General features: G+C 42.2%; 1 protein-coding gene across 1 annotated transcript in view; it reads left to right on the plus strand.

Annotated features, from left to right (window-relative positions):
- CHN2 (chimerin 2) overlaps nt 1-22,967 on the plus strand; it is a 289,418-nt gene that overhangs the window by 161,374 nt on the left and 105,077 nt on the right. Inside the window, exon 4 of the mRNA XM_072651032.1 lies at nt 7,782-7,837. Coding sequence (XP_072507133.1) covers nt 7,782-7,837 — 56 coding nt within the window. The remainder of the gene's footprint in view (nt 1-7,781; nt 7,838-22,967) is intronic.

Consider the following 22,967-nt stretch of genomic DNA (forward strand, 5'->3'; position numbering starts at 1 on the left):
CTCAAAGGTAGACTACACAGGCAACCTGGCAAATGTAGAAAGTGGGCTAGATTTGTGCTCAGGGCCTCTGCCACTTTCCTCCTGTGGATGCTCAAACTCTTCCCTTGAGTTTCCTGGGTCTCGGTTAATTCATCTACGTAGTGAATCTTAGCTGAGGTCCCCTCTGGCTGTCCAGAGGAAGGTTTGGAGGAGATTTTCATGTGCTCTGACTCCTCACCCCAAATCCCCATCCTTTCATTTTCTGCCAACTCTGTGCCTGCTCTTTCTAAATCAAACCATAAAGGACAATATAGCATACCCAGAATCTTCCTGACTAGAGGCAGGGACAGAAAGACACAAAGCATGACCCCTACCATGTTTAACTTGAAGGGAGGCAGTGTCATAGTACAAGAGAAAGCCAGGCCTTGAAGACCCCCAGTAGCAGATATCCCAGTGCTTCTCTCCAATCTGGGAGATGCTGGGACAGTTTGTGTTTTTTTGGCCCCAATCAGCTTTTCTAGGGAGTGGAGGAAAGTCATTTTGATTCTGCCCCTCCCAGAATTCAGAATGATATGCTGATGTGATATGATATTTGCTGTACTAAAAAGTTATCCTTCTTTTTGGTTAGTCAGGGCAGGAAAGGGTGGGCACTGGGGGTGGGCCAGAGCACATGGCATCTTCTCTGAAACTTTGGCTTCTTCTCTAGGGCAGTTAGGCAGAGAAAGTCTAATGGGCAGTGCAACTGCAGCAGAAAAGGACCTCTCATTTTCTGGTAGCGGTCCTTTGGTTTAGGGTTGAATTGTTGCAACTGTGTCCTGGAATAAACCCAGGAGGCAGGAGAAGGCAAAGTCTGGGAGCTGCCTTTACTCTTGAAGGACTTTCCTTTCAATGTTTTCCAACAGGACAAATGCTAGCAGTAATGGTGGCAGCAGTGGCAGAGGCAGGGCAAAGGCAGGAGGGCTAGAGGGCAGTGGCAAAGTCAGTGTCCACACCGACCTCTTACTGACCTCAGCTCTGAGTTCACTGATGGGATTACTAAAGCTTCTGCTTGGTGTAGGAAAAGGAAGGGGTCAGAGGTCTGGACTAAGCAGCACAGAGGACATGTGGTCCACAAAACTCCCCACTGTAGTTTGAACCAGATGAAAATGTAATTGAGAATTAGTTAACAAAAGAAATAAAAATACAATGAAATGTAGATAATCTTAATTTGTAGTTTTCTATGTCAATAGTGTCTAAATTTTTTGTAACTAAAAAAAAGTTTAGACTAAATGATGCTTGGGTACAAGGATCTAGTTCTAAATCCAGCAGAAAATATGTTTAATGAACATTTATTAGAGTTAGCATATAAACTTTCCATCCAATTTATCAAATGATCTGATCAGGTTGTAATTTGGGTTTGTTCTCCATCCACTTTGGCTTTGTATGTTTTGATGGTGGGGTGCTCATTGATTGCATCAAGCCCGCAGCAAACCACATACCAGACAAGTTGAACAGTCACCCATAGCACGTTGACCGCCATCTCCCCACTGACCCCAATAAAACAATACCAGCAAACTGCCAAATGCATTAACACCAGAAAGTGTTAAGATTTTTTTATTGGTGAAAATGTCATTCACAATGGTCCTTGGCTAAGATCAGACCCATGAAAGTATTAAATATATATTGCTTATTAAAGTAAACCATTCATTTTAAAGTACACTGAGGCCCCTTGTAACTCATGGGGACCACGGCCTTCAAATCAGTGAAAAGAACAGATTTAATAATCCGCTGGACCATGGTCCAAGTTCTGTGCCAAGGGCTGGCGACACAGGAAGGCCAAAATGCAGTCTGGCCCTCACTGGGGAGATGATGAGATAGATCCAGTAGGATCCAGTAGGGAAGGCACTAGGCAAGGAGAGGGTGTAAAAGAAGGGGAGCTCATCCAATTCAAAATCTACAAGAGGCAGTTGGTGATTGATGTAAGCTGGAGCTCGAAAGACATTTTGTTGTTGTTCAGTCATGTCCAACTCTTCATGACCCCATTTGGGTCACTTCAGAAATGCTGGAGTGGTTGGTTATTTCCTTTTCCTGCTCATTTTACAGATGGAGAAACTGAGGCAAATAGGGTTAAGTGATTTACTCAGGACCACATAGCTGTCTGAGGCTGGATTTGAACTCAGGTGTTCCTAACTCCATGCCTGGTGCTCTATCCATTGCACCCTCCAAGATAGAGGTTAGGATTGGACAAATAAATCTGAGAATCGTCTGCTTTGGGATGATAATTGAACCCAGGAGAACTGAAGAAATCATTGAGACAGCAGAGAGGGCAAAGAGAAGGGTGCGTGACATGGAGGAGAATTCTCCAAAGGACCCTGAGAAAGAAGGGTCAGACAGACAGGAGAACCAGGAGACAGAGGAGAGCTAATCTGGAGGAGGCTTCAGGGCAGTGCTGATGAGTCCTGAGAACAGGCCCTAGGACTTAGAGACGAAGAGCTCATGGGGAGCTCTGGAGAGAGTCATTCTATTTCAACAATGAGGGTGGGGGCCAGACTACAAAGCATGCATTCCATTTCTTCCCGTTCTGAAGGACCTGGAGCCTAATGTGCCCTTTTCAATAATTATGGAGTTTTATCTTTTCCTTCAAGGCTTATATCGGGCACTTCATAAATATGATTGATGATGATTGATGATTGATGATTGATGGGTAGTTTATTCGATGCTAAATCTTTGGTCAGGAATTCAATTCCAATTATTATATAGTTCCCATGGGAAATTTTTCAGAGATTCACCTTATGATAGATTTTCAGAAATGCATTAGGGAAAAAAAAACCCAAACTAAGAGCTGCCTTAGATTCAGCGACAGAGTTGTAGAGAAGAAAGCCATTTTACAGGTTGCTTAAATTCCTTCCCGTTTGGTGTGTGGTGGGAAATATGACCTGACAGAGAGAGGATCCCTTCAGCTGATGTCTGTGGGTCTTCTCTGGCTTCTGGAACAAAGTAGAGATTTCCCCTGTACGATTTCTGAGTTAGTTTATTCCCCAGAAACTGTTCCAGATGCCCCTCTTCCAGACCAGAGTTCACAGCTACAACCAGCATTTCTGCAGTCCAGGGCCAGCAGCACTAAGGTGCACTTGAATCAACTTCTAAAAGCAAATTGATTTGTGAGGGTGGGAAAAACTCCAAAGAGAGATGGACTGAAGGCATTGAGTCACAGGGCCCCAGTGGTTGAGTGACCCTGGGATACCTTAGACCTCAGACGAGAAGGGATAGAGAAGAGCAGTCCTGGTGAAGAAAGCGCTCATCTGACCTGGGGAGCTTTCTATTTAAATGAATTAATCTTGCAACCCAGTGCTAAATTCAATTGTACCAATCTCTGAAAGACTGAGAGTGCAGTCAATGCTCTCTAAATGGTGGCCTCCTAAGACAAAGCTCCTGTCTGTCTAGCTTAGTTATGTCTCTGAAGGAATTCTGCTGGGACTGTAACTAAGATTTCAAAATATGACCAGGAGATACACTTAAGACAGCACCCATGCAGCAGAGAAGTCACACTGGCACTTTGGGTTTTGCCCTTGTAGAAAAGTAACTAAGCAAACTGAAATCTTTGAGCCGGGAAGAAAGCTGGCTCAGTCCCTGGGCATTGAAGGAGTTGTAGTAAAAAGCCTTCATGGTGCCTTCTAACTGTAAAGGTTTGCAACTCCATAATTCCTGACTATGAAGGCCCAGAAGGGATGGATTATGTTCATTTGAAGTAGCTAGACAGCACAGTGGATGAGACACTGGACCTGGAGTCAAAAAGACCTGGGTTTGAATCCCGCCTCAGACACTTACTAGCTGTCTGACCCTGGGCAAAGTAGCCTAACTAACCTCTGCCTGCCTCTGTTTTCTCATCTGTAAAATGGGAAAAATAATAGCACCTACTTCACCAAGTTACTGTGAGGATACAGTGAAATAATATTGCAAAACATTTTGTAAACCTTGCAACACTATATAAACACTAGTTATTCATTATTATTTCATAGGTCAAGTGTCAGTGACATAGCAAAAGCTGAAGTCTAGACAAATGTTGGGTTCCCTCAGGCCTGCCAATGGCTTTTTCAGGATGTCATTATTGGCCGGTTGGACAATGTTCATGCCAGGCAGAATTCAGCACTGCCCGCTTATCTACAGTAACCAGCCTGGTCAGCTTTTTGGCACCAGACTTGGGGGAGGATTTGAAGGAGCCCTTCCCCTGCATGACCTGACTTTGGGTCTCTGGCCGATGGTCTATAACTTGCTACTTTTACAGAGTGTAAGGTAAGGATAAAAAAGGAAAGAGAGAAGTTGACTCTGTCCCCATTCAGTGGGACAGAGAGGCCTGCTTGGTACCTTAGGCCTTCACAAAGCATCCCACATCCCTTGGTTGAAAAAATTCCCTCAGTTTCCAACCTGACTCTGGAGTGGTTATACTTCATTGGAATTATGGGATTCTGCAAGATCTTTGACCATGCAAGAAACCTTTCTGCCTTAACCTTCTGTGAGCCTCCCCCTGACTGCCCCTCTAAGCCTCAAGATTACATTTTTATGAGTTACAATGAACCAAACAAAGGCCTCTTGCTTTTGGCCTCACTGACCAGTCTGACTCTTCAGCCTAAAATTCCTCAAACCAATAGAACAAGCTGGGACAAGGGGATAGAATCATAGCTCTGACTACGTCTTCCAGACCTTCAGCTGAAAAGGATCTCAGATGCCAGAAAGTCCTGTCCTCTCCTTTTAGAGGTGAGGAAACAAGGCCTAGAGAGATAAAGGGGTTTGTGCAAGGCAGTGAATGGCAGAGTCAGGATCTAAAACATCCAAATCAAGATGACAGCCAGGCAACAGAGTAGACAGAACACAGGACTTGGGGCTAGAAAGGTGTCGGTTCAAATCCCACGTCAAGTGTTTACTGTGTGAACCTGGCAAGTAACATAATCTCTCAAAGACTCAATTTCCTCATCTGTAAAATGGGGGGTTGGACCAACTGGCCCCTGACAGTCCTTCTAGCTCTGGATCTCGGTGCTTTTCTAAGATAAAGTCTTGGACCTCAGTTTCCTTTTCTGTGAAGTGAGGGGGTTAGGCCAACTGGGCCCAAGTCTAGGTCTAGCATGCTGTGATGGTGTCATCTGATCTGAAAATCAATGTTCTTTCTACTACATGGCAGGCTGTGTCTGGCACCTTGCATTTAATGAAGTCAGAGCATCCTTAGGCGTTATTCCACCATTCACAGATTGTTGTCATGTCTTGGTAGGACTGAGAGGGGAGAATGGGCAGAAGCTCTTAATGGAAAAAAAAAGTCAACATTTTATATCTTTTAGGTTTATCAGTTTCCATCAGATTCTTAGAGTGAGTAGAAGGTACCAATTCATACAATATCAAGTCCCCCTCGATCTGATGCCTTCTTCTGGTCATGTGGATCCTCAGGGAACCCCATATCATGTTGGAGAAATGCCACCATCCCTATTTTCCAGGGTCTCCTGGGATTTCCTCCCCCCAAGGGAGGGCAGACAGCTGACTGTTGTACTCCCCTTTCTCCATTCCAATAAAAGACATCGCCATTTACCCTTCTATCCAAAATATTGGAGGTTTAAGAAATAACTCATGTTCACAGAAAAGCTCGGGGACCCAACCACAGGTACCTATGCCCCACCCTGCTTTGCAGGGTCACTGTTCCCCATCTCAACCAACAGTGATCCTGCTAGCAGGCTGGCTCCCTTTGCAAGAGGCAGGTTCCCTTTTTCCATTGGCTCCACATTCCCAGTACTTGTCTGAGCTGAAGGTGAACATGGGCTCTCCTCATCCTACATGGGGAGACATTTATTTATAGACAGATCACATATCCCTAGGAGTAGGGAAACCATTCCCTTTAAAGTCTGACATCTCATAAAATGTCTAAGAGCACTGGATCTTTCCTCTTCAGTCCTCAAGATCAGGTCATCCACAGTTTTGATTCTTAGAGACTGTGATATGGCATAATTCATAGCCACACAGCATCACTGGGGGAGTATTGTTGTTCCAAGGTGGGGGTTGGGGAGCCAGGAAGCAGAAGACTGGGGCATGTGCCAAAGAGGATATGTGTGAGAAGAGAAATTAGCTCCGAAATATCTTATTGGAAAAGGAGGTCAGCAGGTCACATATATGGTACAAATGAGGGGTGAGAAAAAGCATTCAAATGCTGCATGGGGGCCTATGAAAAATTTTTTAATTTATTTTTGGTTTTCAATATTCACTTTAATAAGATTTTGAGTTCCAAATTTTTCCCCTCCTACTCCTATGCCCTCCCCAAGATGGCATACAATCTGATATAGGACCTAGGAAAAACGTTTTTTTAAAAAAAGTACTGAGAAAGGCCTCTACTGTGTTCAAAAGCCTTCTTTCAGTCAATCAACTAGTATTTACTGAGCACCTACTACAATACAGTATTGCCAGGCATTCTGTGAGACACAGAGTGTTAAACTACATGGAACTTCTATTCTGTTGGAAGACTGGAGAGAACTTGAGCAATAGCACAGAGGATGAGAAGGCACAGAGGGCTTGTAACATACCCCATTTAAAGGGGCACTCATAAGTATGAACTCTCAGATGCCCAGAAATATCAGTCTCTCTGAGATGAATAAGGTCTACTTTAATGCAGCCAAGTTGGCAGAGAGCTGAAGCTATAAATGTGAGAAACCCGAAATTACAACATTTATCCTGTAACCTTCGCATCTTCTTCCACATGACAGTGTCACCTATTTCTATTCTTAGCTTGCGAAAATCAAACCATTTCATCTTTGTTTTCCAGTAGGGTTAAGGTATCTTGAGGCAGTCAACATAGTCGGACTTTTCACTTGATGGGAATCCCATCATTAATTAACTTTGTCCTTGTCAAGATGCTGAAAGAAGCCATAGACTCTTTACTCACTCTCTCTTTTTTTTAAGGTGATAGAGTCTAAAGGTACCGCCATAAGAACTGTGATTTTTCTGTAAGAGCAAACAGAATTGTGGGCTTACAGGAGAACCAAGACTCATTCAGGCTTCAGCCATTGAAATAATGGGAAAAGGTGCATTGATAGTGACAGGCAGAGATAAATTGGTTTTCAGTCTGTGAGTTCTCTGCTCAGTTCTGTCATAGTATGAAGTTTGCCTTGAAAACAGGTGGAAGAGAGCTATTATTGAGAGTCTTTGAGATCAGAAAAGAGGCCAAGGAGGGGAAATAGAAAGAGGTGGAGGGGAAATGAGAAATGCTGAAATGGAAGAGAAACCATGGTGATAGGCAGCATAGAAATGGAAAGATAGCAGGAAAAAGAAGAAAAGGTGCAATGTTTTGCTCATTCACAGGAAGCTCTCTGATGGGCCTTTGTAGATGCCTTTAGAAAATGACACTTCTTTTCATGTCAGTCCTTGTCTGGGCCAGCTCAAAGACCTCTGGCATTTACATTTAAATTCAAGAATCCTGTCATTTGGTCTTATGGTTAGGTACTCTCAAGGTATATTCTATTTAAAATATTCACACTATTTTCAATCCTATTTGAGCTTCCAAGAAAATCATAAAAATGAACAGTGCCAATAACAATTACACAACAACATCAACCTCATCAGAATAAAAAAAAATCAATTTTGCCAGTTTACATTCTCAGTGACTAATTTCCATGTAAATGACCTGATTCTTGTGATCTAATGATGTGCCTGTATCTCTTCTCTCTTTAAAAAACAATGCATTCTTAGTTTCTGAGGAGCATTAGTGTAGAGGTCTCTCTGGATGCACATTTATGTCTCTGTGTATATCAACATTTCCTAATTATCATGGGCTGCATCTTTCTCTTTGGCAGTGTATCAGTTACAGCAAGAAGCGCCAAGGCCCAAGAGGATCATCTGTCCTCGGGAGGTCAGTATTAAGACCCTTCTCCTACTCATTAACCGCGATCAACTGCCAGGCCTGTACTGATATTGCTGATCTTTCTGTCTGATGTCCATTAATATTTTATAGCATGTCATGTCTCATGCAACATTTTAATCATTTCTATTCATCCATCATGATTCAAATGCTAACAGACTTTGGCTTGGGCATCAGTAAAGGAGAACTGCTGCAGAGTTCATGGAAGGGTGTGTTGAGCATTTCATGATAAAGGGTGCTTTGTAAAACTTAAAAATGAACATATTCCATTTTCTTCATTGCCGCTCTCTGGGGATCCCATATTTTAACCTCTTTGTGAATCTTGGATTTGGCTTCAAAGATCAACTAACAGATTCCACCATTTCATAAGTCCTGACAAGCCTACAGTCTTCTCTTCACCCCTCCCTGGATGGATGAGGTTCTCATCCACGATATGTCTGGTGCTTGGGATCACCAACAGAGTGGACAAAACAATAGAGCCAGGTCAATTGTTTTCACTTTTATTTTGAATAGTTTTGGAAATGCTTAAAAATAAATGTTTTATTGATGCTCATTTTAGAACATCATTGTCACTTTCTATTGAATCCTCCTTCTTTCTGCCCTCACGTCTTATCCAATAGAACTTCCCCTTGTGGTACTTAATGCAAACTATCTGATAATGAAGGCTTCATTTTGCAGCAGTGGTGCACTGCCTCGATACCCAGAGGAAAGAAGCATGCCCACCACTAGTCCTCTGAAGTCAACACTCTGGCAAACTCTATTTGGGCCAAAATTATTCTCAGACTTAGATCTCAGAGGCCTGGGCTAATTTGTTTTATGGGATGACTTAAATATGTCATATGTATTAATAGTGACATCCATAATCAATTCAATCAGCAAGCATCCATCAAGCAACTTTGATGCTCTGGTCACTACTAGGTTCTAGGGATATAAAGGGGAAAATACGTTGCCCTCAAGGAGTTTATATTCTATTGAGATTAAATGACATGTACACATATAAGCTTACATAACATAATAGAGTTGGCAGAGGGGCAAATACTCCAGGAGAATCATAAAGGATCTTATTTTCTTGATCAAATATAAATGCCTGGGTTTCCCCAAATCCCAAGAATCCCCAAGAATTTCCAACTCTTCCTCTAATCCTTTGAGTAGATCTTGTTTAGTATCTACGCATAGTTTAGTATATATGCAGCCCACTGGGATCAACTGATATGTTGGGTTTTTTTGTTTTTGTTTTTCCTATATTAAAGTTACTTTGGGTAAAGTTAATTAAGATTAATCTCCTGGTCTAATTTCAGTTCTGAGAAGACATTTCCATTCCCTACTCTTCAGAAAAAGGTCAGAGTAATGTCAAGACCTGATTGAGAAGTCTGGAGTCCTTTTCCTTACCAATGATCAAGTTGATTAGAATATTCTCATGCATCATGACTAAAATGCTTAGGTTAAAAAAAAAAATGGAGGGAGGGTGAGTCAATTTTCAAAGTGTTAATGCTCTCTCTGAATATTTAACAGCTCTTTCTAGGGCCTATAAACAGGCTTTAGCACACTAATGTAGACATGGAAACTGGCATACAGTAAGGGTTTTTAAATTTGAATTGATACTACCTCTGGACAGCTACAGCATAGAGGGATGCAGGTTCCCTTCTCAACCTCAGAGTTGTAAAGTATGCAAACAATGGGACTTTAAACCCTCTGTTCTGCTTGAGACTTTTAAATATTCTCGACTGTAATGCTAACTGTCAAGTCCATTTCATTCTTCCTTCTCAGAAAGCACCAGAGCTAAGTGACTTGCCCCGTGTTTGTGATAATATTCTCACATATCTTTTTAGTCACATAGTTGATTGAAATGTGCAGAGAATACAGGATCTCTCTTGTGCTTGCTGCATATTGACTCTTCAGAGCATTTGGATGGATAGAGGAGCAGGGAGCTTCCAAAGCTCATTTTTTTTTCAATGTACCCCCATGCATGAGTTAAGATTACATTAAATTTCTGAATAGACACAGTAGCTAAGATAACTTGGAACCTGTTCTTCCCTATTGTGGCACCAAAGAGAACAGTTTGAAGGAAAAGATAGGTCAGAATATTTAATTTTGCCCATGAAACTTCTGGTATTAAGGACTAATTACAAAGAGTGGTGGCACCCACTTGTAATCTTTGAGGCTGGGGAGACGGAGGCTGACGGCTGTCTTGAGCTCAGGAGTTCTGAGCTGAAGAGAGTTAAGACAGTTGGGTGTTCTCATTAAGTTAGGTATCAATACGATGAATTAATGGGAACAAGGCATGGGGAAGTCACCAGGTTGTCTCAGGAAAGGTGAATTGGCCCATGTAGGAAACAGGGCATGTCAAAGATTCCATGCCAGTGAGTAGTGGGATAGGGTGGCAAGTGGTGGCTATCCTTCCAGTCTGGGACAAAATAGCAACAATAATAAGAAAAATACTGTTTGCAGAAGCCACCAAGGACTCTGCATGGAGGTGGTCATAGAAAGTAGGTAAAGAAGACTAGGATATGACTCTGTTTCCCTTTTCTGTTTCTGATTCCCAAGGTTGGCATCAGACCCCCTCTCTCACCAGAGATATATTGCATGTAAAGCACGTGTCTGGTTCCTGGGGTGGTGCCCTCTCTCCAGGGTTGCCCTCACCCCCTCACACATACATATACATACAGTGTTTGACTGTAAGAGGGGCTGCTTAGCCCTTTTGCCTTTAATCTCCTAGGCTTTCATCTAAGTATATCTTCTGATCTTTACTTATTGTTCATCTTTTTTAAAAACTGGCTTTGGTTTACATGATAGTTCATTGACTGCTGGCTTTTTCATCTTGGCTACAGTGGAAACAGTGTTGAGTTTCGAATCATAGGACCTGGGTTCACAGTTTAGCTTTGTTATTCTCTGTGTGACCTTGAACAAGTCACTTTTCTGGAGCTCAGGTCCTAAATTATACAATGAGGGTAGGGTGGAAAGGGTTTCACCAGATGGCCTCTGAAGTTACCTCTAACTCCAGCTCTTGGGTCTGTGGTTCTCTGATCCTATGACTTTAAAGGTCCTTTCCATCTTTAAACCCATAATGTGAAGAAAAAATGTGTCAGTTCATGAATGTCTATAAGACAATCCAGAGCCTCTGTGCATTTCCACTGTACATTGGGGGAAGAGGTCATTCTGGAGAAGGGATGTGGTAGACATGGGCATTTAAGTAGCCAGAGATCATGCTCATTGAAATAAGGACTGTTACATTTTAAGAAGGAAACTGATAACGTGGAGAGCGTCCAGAAGAGGAAAGCCATGAGCATCTGATGAAAGAAAGGGAGGTGTTTAGTCTGAGGAAGAGAAAACATGAAGGTGGTTGTGATGGAGCATTCCCCATGATCTGCTTAAACACTCAGGATAGATCAATCAGGCAAAGCTGTGAAGATAAAAAGTTTAAACCAAATGTTGGTGGGGGGCTTCCTAACAATTAGAACTATCCAAAAGTAGAAAAGTTGATGTAGGATGTAGATCCCCCCTCGTGGAAGGCTGCAATGAATGAATGAATGAATGAATGAATGAATGAATGAACGAATGAATGAACAAATGAATGAATGAAAAAGCTTTTATTGAGCACCAACCATGTGCTAAGTTCTGGGGATTCGTACAAAAGCAAGCAAGATGGTCCCTGTCCTTGGTGACTTTACATTCTAATGAGAAAATAACAACAGTACCTACTACCACTGCTACTACTACCACTACTAGTACAAGGAGGAGGAGGAGAGAAACTAGTCATTATTTCTATAGTACCTTACATATATGATCTCATTTGAGCCTTACTATAGCCCTGGGAGGTAGGTACTATTATTATCTCATTTTGTAATTAGGAAATTGAGGCAAAGAGATAATAAGTGACTTGCTTGGGGTCTCACAGCTACTAAATATCTCAGGCAGCATTGTAACTCAGATCTTCCTAACTCCAAGTCTGTTTTTCTCTCCCACAACCCTCCCTCTGTTTCCCCCCCGCCCCGCCCCCACTGCCTCCACATAATTCTGACCTAGAAAGTGATGAAAGACATGGGTTACTTCAGTGGTGGCATAGCTTGGCAGTGTCTAAGTGGCATGATAGCTTTCTTTGGGTGAGATGAAGTGATCACTCACCTGTCAGAGCCCAGGGTCCCAAGAGTGAACTCGAGTTCCAAAAGGTAGGGAATGAGGAAGGTGACCAGTATGTATTCTGAAGGTATAGCAGCCTGCCTGGGAATTGTTCTTGCTTGCTAAATGTTTCTAGGCAAAGGTTGGATACCCAAAGATGGGGTATGATTCTGGGAATTCTAATTCAGGTCTTATTTGGGCTACAGAGACTTTAAAGTTCCTACTAACTCTGAGATTCTGTGAAGTCATACCACCAAAAGCTAATGGTATAGGGTGACACCCAATTCAACAGGGCCATGATTTTGAAAGGAAATTTCACATTTTCCCTTAACTTTCGGCTACACAGCAGAAATTTGTCACAAGGTATAAGATGGGATATCATCATGCTTCCTGTCTCTGAACAGAGCCTGTCACCCATCAACATTTACCTATTTGCTTCATTAATAAGTTTGGCCTGAGTTGCCCATGGGTCACATCAAGAAATCCCAAATCATATTTCTCCTAGGCATCTTAACATGAAAGTGATGTTCAACAACCCCATTCACTCAGCAGGCAAGGCAGGTCATCTCATCGAAGTCAGGTAGGTGTCAAATGATAAAGGTTCGAGGTTCCTGGAAGGATGGGTGCTATTCAGAGGAAAGCCAGCAGGGAGCAGCTCATTTGACAATGGAATTCAGTGATGCTGCTGCCATCAGTGGTCAGCTTGCCCCTGCCTCCAGTTATGCATTTGTGCTCCAGGGAACATGCTTAATGAAGAAACATAGCCTTTCAGGGAGAAGTAGTGGCCAGAGGAGTTACATCTTTACTGACACATTTACATAATGCAAAGACCCAAAACCTAGTGGAAGAATCTCTGCTGTTTCTTTAGAAGATCAGTGATTATGATTGAGTGAATTACTACAACCTCCTCTTACTACTGGACTGTTAAGAAGATGGCATTCTTTTTATCACACACACACACACACACACACACACACACACACACACACACACATGCCCAATTGTTTGTTCCTATCCCCTCTCCCAAATATCTTTTTTTCACCTCTGATTCAATTCAGCAAACACTTATTAAATTTATTGAACAGTAAACATTTGTTGAACACCTTCCATGAACCAGGCATTGTGTTAAGTTCAGGAGACAGAAAGACAAATAGTCCCTGTCCTCAAAAAGCTTACATTATTTTTATTCATAATAACAAAATTATTTATTTGTTCTTAACATTCTTTTTTTAAAAATCTGAGTTCCAAATTCTTTCCCTTCTTCCAGCTCCTCTCCTATCCCTTGAGAAGGCAAGAAATAAGAAATCAATTAGACATGTAAAGTCACACAAAATATATTTTCATATTAGCCACGTTGTGAAAAACAAAACAAAAAGAAAACAAGAAAAATAAAGAGTAAAAAAGATTATACTTCAATCTGCACTCAGAGTTCCTCAGTTCTCTTTCTGGAGGTGGACAGCATTTTTTCATCTTGAGTCCTTTGAAATTATTGTGAGTCATTGTATCAGAGTAGCTAAGTCTTTCACAGTTGATCTTTGTTACAATGTTGCTTTACTGTGTACCATGTTCTCCTGGCCCTACTGATTTCACTTTGTATCAGTTCATATAAGACTTCCCAGGTTTTTCTGAAGCCATCACTCATCATTTCTTATAACACAGTAGTATTCCATCACAGTTATACTCCACAGCTTATTCAGTCACTCCACAATTGATGGAGACCCCCTTGATTCCCAATTCTTTGGCACCACAAAAAAACCCTACTATAAATATTTTTGTAATATAGGTCTATAGGTCTTTTTTATTTTTCCTTGATATCTTTGGGATACAGTCCTAATATTGATATTGCTGGGTCAAAGTAGCTTTATAGCCCTTTGGGCATATTTCAGTCATTCTCCAGAGTGGCTGGACCAGTTTACAACTCCACCATTAATATTTCTATTTATCCACATCCCTTCAGCATTTGTCATTCCCTGGCAATTATCAGGCCAATCTGATAGTTGTGAGGTGGTATCTCAGAACCATTTTAATTGACACTTCTCTAATAGTTATTTACAGCATTTTATATGATTATAGTTTTGATTTATTCTTCTGAAAACTGCCTGTCCATATCTTTGTCCATTTGTCAATTGGAGAATAGCTTATTTTTGTCAAATTGACTCAGTTCCCCATATATTTGAGAAATGAGGTTTTTATCAGAGATACTTGCTTTAAATACCCCCCCTCCTCCAGTTCCCTGCTTTTCTTCTGATTTTGGGTATATTGATTTTATTTGTACAAAATACTTTTAATTTCACAGAATTAAAATTATGCCTTTCACTTCCTGTAATCCTCTGTTTCTTGTTTAGTCATAAATTCTTTCCTTATCTATAGATCTGATAGGTCAAATTTTCCATGCTTCCCTAATTTGCTTATGATATTACCCTTTATGTCTACATTGCATACCCGCTTTGACCTTATCTTGGTATATGGTATGAGATGTTGAGGATCTTTCATCCTAAAAGAGGACACAGCATATACACAAATAAGAAATAAATTCCAAATGAATAGAAGGAAATTTTGGGACAGAGTACACTAGCAGCCAAGGGGATCAGGAAAGACTTCCTATAAAAAGTAGAGCTTAAGTGGAGTCTTAACAGAAGCTAGAGATTCCAAGGGGCTGAGGTAAATAGGGAGAGAGCACTGCAGGCATGGGATACAGCCTGGGCAAAAGTGAGGAGATGGGATACGGGTCATTTCATGTGTGAGAAAGACTAGCTCAGCCAGTATGGTTGGATTGCTGAGCATGAAGTCAGCCAGTCAGTGAGTCAGTAACTATTAAGTGCCTGCTATGTGTCAGGCACTATGCTAAGCATTGGGTATACAAAGAAAGGCAGACTCTTCTCTCAGAGAACTCACCATCTAATAGAGTTTGAGGGAAGGAAAGTGAAAGAAGACTAGAAAAATGGAAAGGGGACAGGGTTGTGAAGAAGTTTAAAGGTCCGACAAGCAATCTCCCTCTCCCTGTCTCTGTCTCTCTCTTTCTTTCTCTCTTTCTGCCTGTCTGTCTCCCTCTCTGTCTGTGTGTATGTGTGTCTCTCTGTCTCTGTGTGTGTATGTGTGTGTGTCTTTGTGTGAGTGTGTGTGTGTGTCTCTCTCTGTCTGTGTCTCTGTGTGTGTGTCTCTCTCTGCCTGTCTCTGTCTCTGTGTGTGTCTCTCTCTCTGTCTCTGTGTGTGTATCTCTTTCTCTGTCTCTCTCTCTAGCACCCACTCACAGCACAACGGTGACCGCCAAATCATATAACGTATGTAAAGTGCTTTGTAAGCCCTGAAGCCCATATTAAAATGTGAGCTATTATTATTATGGTTGCACTATAATGAATCTCCTCCGCTGGGTGGAAGTTCCTCAAGGGTAGGAACTGGTTTTGCATTTCTTACACACACCTTGGAAACCAGGAGAGACTCAAACAAAATACTCTGAGGAGGGAGAGAATTCTTTCCACAGGAGGCATCAGGGAAGGCTTTGTGGAAGAGGTGGACACTGAGCTGAGCCTTGAAGGCAGAGAAAGTTTCCTGAAGACAGAGCCAAGAAGGGGTGATGTTGCCCCTCCCTGACCAGCTCCTCCTTCTTCCTTAGTCAGTCTTGTTTCTCTAGTGATTAATGATGTCTCTAGATCCCAGTTATCTTGCTGTAGCTTGATATCTGAGTCTTCATTTCAGGTTGATGAATGTGTAGAGAACACTGGGAAACCAAGGCTATGATTACAGAAAAAATGATGTGGACAAATTCATTGCAGGGCGCCATGGTTCTGGGGTGCCATGGTTCCAGGCCACCACAGCAGAGCCAACTGCACACAGCTACAAGTCTGAGAGCCTTCCTTCATCCTGAAGCACTCCTCATGAAACAGGGAGGCCAAGGATAAAAGCAAACTCAGCAGGCCAATCACTAGAAGGAGAAGACAGGCCACAGAAAAGAAACAAGTCCAGGGACCCAATATTATCTCTCCAAGCATCTTGGAAGGAAGCAGAACCCAAAAGGCAGTGAGTTGGAGCAAGGCAAGCGGTCCAGGTCAAGGTATCAGATACAAACAATAAAGATGCTAGCAAGAGGAACAGAAACTGTCTGTAGCCACAGCTAGCCCTCTAATTAAGGAGGTCAGGTGGGGTAGGTAGGTAATGAATGAATGCACAGAATGCTCGGTCTGGAAGTGGGAAGGCAGCTGTGCTGATTGAATGATATGCTCTGCTCCTGTGATCTAAGGAGGGATGTGAGATTATTCTGATACACACTCCAAAAGTGAAAAGATCTTTTGTGAATGACAATGATTTTGTGTCACTCATCTTGTGAAATTGTTATATTGGAGAAATGATTAAGAAAAGCAATTTCAAAAACAGAAATAAAATTGCCATTGCCATTTCGAATGGATTTCAATTTTAAAAGAAGGCATCTTCATCCCGCTCACGCCCTAGGCTATTTAAAAAACAAACAAACAGACACAGAATTTTTAAAATGAAAAGGAATGATGGAATGGAAATTCCAGGCCCACATAATGAAATCCATTTTTCTTCTTTTCTGCCAATGGCCGAAATGAGCCCAGATCACAGGAGCATATCTCAGACAGCAATAATATAGCTCATGCTGCCTTGGTTTACCTTTAGTCACTTGCATTTACTTTTATTTTTTTTTTAAATAACGTATTAGGCTTTTTTTCAAACTGCCTTAGTTCATTTTACTGTTGTGGCCTGAGCTACAAACTTTCCCATTTCTTTGTCAGTAGTCCTTTTTTCAAAGACAATGATTAACATCCCAGGGTGATGGGTGCTGACAGCTCAGAGCTCTGTTCCTTTATCTTACAAACAAAAAAACAACTTTTTAACATAAAAAAATTTGCTCCTCAGTTATGTACTTTCCCCCATTTTGTTATTAATATTAACAAACCTCCCTCATGCTGAGATGTTTATGTCTTTGGGTCATGTTCCACAAATCTCACAAGAATCAGAAAGCCCCTGGACCATCCTACTTTATTGTCATATAGAACCTGAGGGTTAGAAGGGTACTCTGAGGCCACTCAGGCCAACCCTCACCCGCAAGGAATTTGCCTCACAACACACCAGACAAGTGAGCATCCTCTCCTTTTGAATATAAGCACCTTGAGGACAAGATCTGTCTAGTTACTTGGGTTTGTACTCCCAGCTCTTAGCACAGAGATCCCTGGCACATAGTAAATGCTTAATAAATGTTTTACTATTCATTCATCATTCATTCATTCAATAATTCATGAACCCATCATTCATTTATGCCCCCTTCCCCTCTCCTAACCCCACAACTCATTACTTTTAGGCACTTTTCTGGATAGTTTCAAGGAAAGCATTTTGTAAGCTCTAAAGTGCTATAAAAATATTATATTGGTAACACTCAGAAAACATTCTCCCTCACCTCCAGAATGATGGGCAGCTAGTACTGTATAACGTAAGTCAGGAAGAACTGGGTTTAAATCCTGCTTCAGATACTTACTAGCTGTGTGACCCTGGACAAGTCACTGAAACTTTCTGAGTCTAGTTTTCTTATCTATAAAATGAGGAGGTTGAACTCAATGACCCCTAAGGTCCCTCCTATTTCTTCCTCTATGACACTGATGCTGCCAGCGTGTCATCTCTGGTTAGAGCACAGCTTTGGAAAGATCATAGTCATCTAGAGCAGAGGTTCTTAATTTGGAGTCTACGGATAAATTTCAAGACATCCATAAGCTTGGATTTGGAAAAAAAATTACACCTTCATTTTAATAGAATTTGTTTCTCTTTTGTTATTTTGTGCATTGAAAATTTTATTCTGAGTAAGAGTCCTTGGGTTTCACCAGACTGCCAAGGAATCCATGACTCACATAGGGATTCACCCTCACATAGGGTCAAAAGAAGCCCTGGTGGCAAGTGAGCCTGGTCAGAGGACTGGAAACCATGTTACATGAGAATCAGTTTAAGGAACTAGGGATATCTTAGGTTAAAGAAGAGAAGGCTTTGGGGGAAGAAGAGGGGTAATTATCTTCAAGTATTTGGGATGATGTCATACAGATGCAGAAGAGAAACCAGATTTAGCTTAGCCCCAAAGGGGCTAAGTGACAAGGAGCCACTGATAGAAATTATAAAGAGACTAAGCGGGTTCATGGTAAAGAAAAGCTTCCTAAGACATCTAGCTACCTGAAAGGCAAAGGGATGCCTGCCAAGAAAGAAGGTCTCACTTTTGGGGACATCTTCAAGTGGATCCTGGAGTAGAGGCCCTTGGAACAATGACAGGGCGATACTGCTTCAAGGACAGGTTGAATTTCATAGCCTTTGTGGATCCTTCCATCATAATTCCAAGATTCTGTGCCTCTGAGAGAGGGGGCCTTTTTATGTCCAACTGCCCTTCAGCTCCTAAGCCCCAGAATGAAGCAAACAGACATTAACAGGCCAGGCAGAACTACTGCTTGCTGAGTTGTGCACAGACTTCTGAATATGGGAAGCATATGTCAGGGAAAGTGTAAGTGTGTCCCTTTATGCAAAGTGACAGTTCTTCGGAGCCGTTCCTAATGAGTAACCAGTGAAGCTTGGTTACTTCATTTAAACTTCCTTCTTTGGATTTCTTTCTATTGTTTTTACTGTTAGAGTAAGGACAAGACAAAACTGGGATTTCATTGGTGTAAGAAGTCCCTCTGTCCATGCAGCTTGGCATCTTCTGTATGACTTAGACTGTCAGAGTTTCTTAGGGCATGGACTTGCCCATGATCACTCAACCTACTATGTGTCAGAGGCAGAATCTGAACTTACGTCTTGCTCTCTAACCGCTATTCTATCAGATGTCTCATGTTAGTAAACAGTAATCACTCATAGAGTTCATGATTGTGACATTATTTTTAATAATTGTGATTCTTAAGTTACATGTGTGCAGTAAATGGATCTTTGAATTTGTGCTCTGTTATCCAAGCCTTGGAAATGACTGACCTCCCAGCAGCAAAGAACACACTGGAGGCTACAATATAAAGTGGAGCCTAATTGGGAGGAAATGAGGGCTAACTTCCCAGCCCGAGCTCAGAAAGAGATTGTAGTGTCCATGGGAATCCCAAGACAGAGGAATCGCCATCATTGGGGGCCACACAGATCAAGATGCACGTCAGGGAGCACCAGTAAGATTTGTAAAATCTGATAAAACTTAGGGCCGAGGCCCAGAGCTGATGAAGCTGTGAACTGAACTGCACCTTGGGGCCCAGCAAAGTCTGTTTCCTGGGTGTCTTGTGGCCTAACACTAGATATCAGCACTAGGTTGTGGCCCTGCTGGTTATTTTATCCTATAGCTCTATTTTTTCCGCTGAAAGAGGCGGTGAAATCTCAGTTTTCTAATTAATAATTGAGGATTGCTTCCCTGAAGGTTTTTTCTGGATTTTTCCCTCTTTGCTTATTTTCATTCATTCACTATGCAGTCATCCTTTTGCTTTACCTGAAACTATGAAGCAGGTGGTCAGCATCTTCCTTGGAGAGATGCTTTCATGCAGGATTAAGGTTCCTTAACCTTTATTTGTGTTCTGGACTCCTCTGGCAGTAGATGGATGAAGCCTACTGAGCCCTTCTCAGAATCATGGTTTTAAGTGCATTAAAATAAAATACATAGGATTACCAAAGGAATCAATTATATTGAAATACAGTATCCAAAATAATTCTTCTTGAAAGTTCTCAGCCCCCAAGTTAAGAAGTCATGCTTCATTCACTAATGCAGAAGCTGGCTGAGTATGTGGTGGGTGTAGATTTCACACTGGTCTGGCAATACCATATCTGTGAAAATAGGATCTGAGTCTGGTTACCTTAAAAAGAAAGCTTCAGTTTGCAGGAAGTCTCCTCATCTTGTCATAGACCATCACTTCTCTGGACAGGCTCCCCTTTCCACCTGCAACCCTTCTCTGCCCCTTCCCCCAAATATAGATTCTTTCTTGCTGGACACTTCTAGCATACTGGCTATTTGGCTCCTGTAAATCAGAGTTAAAGATGGAGGTGCTTCACAAAGGGAGGTGTTACACCTTCTTTATGAAGATCAGACTTCTGGCAATCTTGCCAAATGGTTGTGTTGCGTGGCTCTGACACCACCCCACACAATGCACTAAGAAGGAATGCTGAGAAGGTGATGAAAACTGGCTTCAGGTCAGGAGCCACCTCTCGTCAGCACCTCTCACTCCAGGATCAGATTCTTGGGAAAAAGTGGGCAACATATCCTAGAATCACAGACCGAGTGCTAAAAGGGCCCTCTGAGGACATCTATTTCAATTTGCCTATTTTGCAGATGAGGAAACTGATGCCCCCAAAGACTTCTCTAAGGCCACCTAGGTGATACATATCATAAACAGGATTTGAATTCAGATCCTCTGAGCCCAGAACTAGGATTCTCTTCCCTATATTGTGATGCCTCCTGTATCCTTTGCGTCCTATGTCCTTTGGGACAACCAGTTATAACCTTATCTCTCAGATGACTATGATCCCAATGAATCCCTGCCCATTTTTCTCATACTAATCCTCCCAAATTCTACCTTTTGAGTTAAGCACCTTCTTGTATGTTCTAAAATGCACCAGTAATAAAGTACTGTCTTCAGCTTTGGTAGCTGGGTTACTTCTTTTGCAAAAGTCTCTAAATCCCCAAAGCAGCTGCCAGAGATTGGGACATTTAAAACCTCTTAGCCTTCCTTTACTTTTGACTGACAAAGCCCAGTACAAGCCTGGAAGTGGGTGAATTGTACATCTCTTTGTTTAAGGACCAGCCTAGAAGATGTTGCAATGAAGAGACGTGTGCTTTCTCCGGCAGAATGATTTGGCCTACAAGCACTTCCTTGTTTTTGGGTTATGATTATTGGTTTGGTTTGGTTTGGGTTTTGTCCGAATCTCTGATTTCATTGGTTAGAGGAACTCCCATTGAGGAAAGGGGCTCTTGAGTGGCAAGTCTGATTCTTAGTCCTGGAGAGTTGCCTAGAGCCCTGAAAAACTTGAACAGCGTCAGCCATAGCAGCTTAGTGGTAGATGAAGGTCATCTACCAAGATAGAAAAATGTAAGTTCCTTGAGAGCAGGCATCGTTTTCATATTTTGCTACATAGTATCCTCAGTGATTGGTATTGGGACCATTGTTTGAGGGGGGCCCTTGACCAAAGCAGATGAGCCATCATAAGACAGCCATCATAAGAGTTGCCTGGAGCACAGAGAAATTAAATGTTTGGCCAGAGGCCTCTAGTCCGGATATATCAGAGTGAGAATTTTCACTCAGCTCTCCATTTACAATTCTCTATGTCTCCTGCTTTCCCTCATCGTGGGGCCCCCAGAAATGCTGATTGGCTTCACAGGAATTGACTAGAAATTTGCAGCCTTGGGTTATGATGGAATGAGCAAGAACTGGGCTCATTTCCTGCCCCAGACATTTATTTGCTGCCCTCCTCTGGGCTTCTTCTCCTGTAGTACATTCCCTCCCTCTGTTTCCACCCCTTCCTTCACTTTTCAGCTTCCTCTTATGTGTTGTTTTCCCCATCAGATTGTAAGCACCTTGAAGGCAGGGACTTTTTTTTCTTTTTGGATTCTCAGCACAGTGCCTGGCACATAGTAGGTGCTTTTAATAAATGCTAATTAACTCACTCACTGTGTGACCCTAGACACATCCTTAATCTCTCTGATCTGCACTCCCACCCCCAGCCATGGAGTGAGTAGGTTGGGCGGGATGACCCCTGAGGTCTCATCTGGCTCTAAATCTACAACCCCAGAACTTGAATGACTAAAGCACAGGGGAATGACTCTGCCTCAGGGATGGAGTTCATAAAATCATAGACTTTTGAAGACTGGGAGGGTGGAAATCCAAATCTTTTCTTCATAAAACTTTTCCCCTCCCCGTAAAGAACCTTCATTCTTTCCTTGGCCCTTACTAGTTTTTCTACATTCTCTTCTATTACAAAGGCCCTGAATGGAAACGGCCTTTCCACAAAGGCCTGGGTTATGCCAAGTTAGAGGAAGGAGTATTCCCCCATGTCTCTTGTGTGTTTTCCTGGTTATATTCCCTGATATCATACAAACATATTAAAATCACAGCAAGTCAAGAACCTCTCATTAAGCCCCTACTATGTGCCAGGCCCTGTGCTAAGCACTGGGGATACAGAGAAAGGCTAAAATAATCCCTGCTCCCCCTCAACCCTCAGAGCTCACAGTTCAATGGGGAAGGCAACATGCCAGCAATTACATGCAAACGAGATATCAAATGAAATACGGAATGACAAAGGAAACCAATTCTATAGAAATACAGTTGTCAAATTATTTTTTAAAAAACAAGCTCATGGACCTGGGGTTAAGAATCCCTATACCAGCTGACCTTGTCCCTAAAAATATGATTCTATAACACATCAGGGATTTTCCTAAATCCTAATCCTTTCCTTGAGTGAAAATCTTACTTATAGATTTAAGAAGGCTCCCCTCTATACCATAAGATGATTAACTACTAAATGGAAGGAGGCCCAGCACTGGCCCCGAGGAGTCCTGCTCTCCATATCCCTAGAGGGGGCCACCTTTCAGCCAGCCCAGCTAGTTGTTCCCACCTCCACCTGGCAGGAGGTAGAACCAGGGCATGCACACTATAACCTCATGGCTCATGGATGAGAACATCCTGTTGCCCCAAAGATGGTGTCTCTCTTTTCCTTGTTTACATAGACATTCTCTCTCTCTCTCTCCCCTAGAAGGAAGAGAAGCCTTCTAGGCATATGGGTGTAGTTGGTGCAGACTGCTCCTGGACAATTGATTTCTGTGTCTGTAACTGCTTGGTCTAGAGATGTATAGCGTAGTTCAGCCTTTTCTGGGATAGGCAACGGCTTTGCCTTTGGGACCTAGAATTTCTCTGAAGTAATAGCTAATAACTATGGTAAGAACTTCCATTTCTGCTGAGCCCTTGGCATGTCATGGGCCCTAGTGGAGGGCTGGTGGTTACTTTAAATATCTTCAGGGCTCAGCTCAACCACCACCTCCTCCAGGGAGGATTCTCAGATT

The sequence above is a fragment of the Notamacropus eugenii genome, chromosome 3 (genome assembly GCF_028372415.1).
Source record: "Notamacropus eugenii isolate mMacEug1 chromosome 3, mMacEug1.pri_v2, whole genome shotgun sequence".
In the NCBI taxonomy this organism is placed as follows: Eukaryota; Metazoa; Chordata; class Mammalia; order Diprotodontia; family Macropodidae; genus Notamacropus; species Notamacropus eugenii.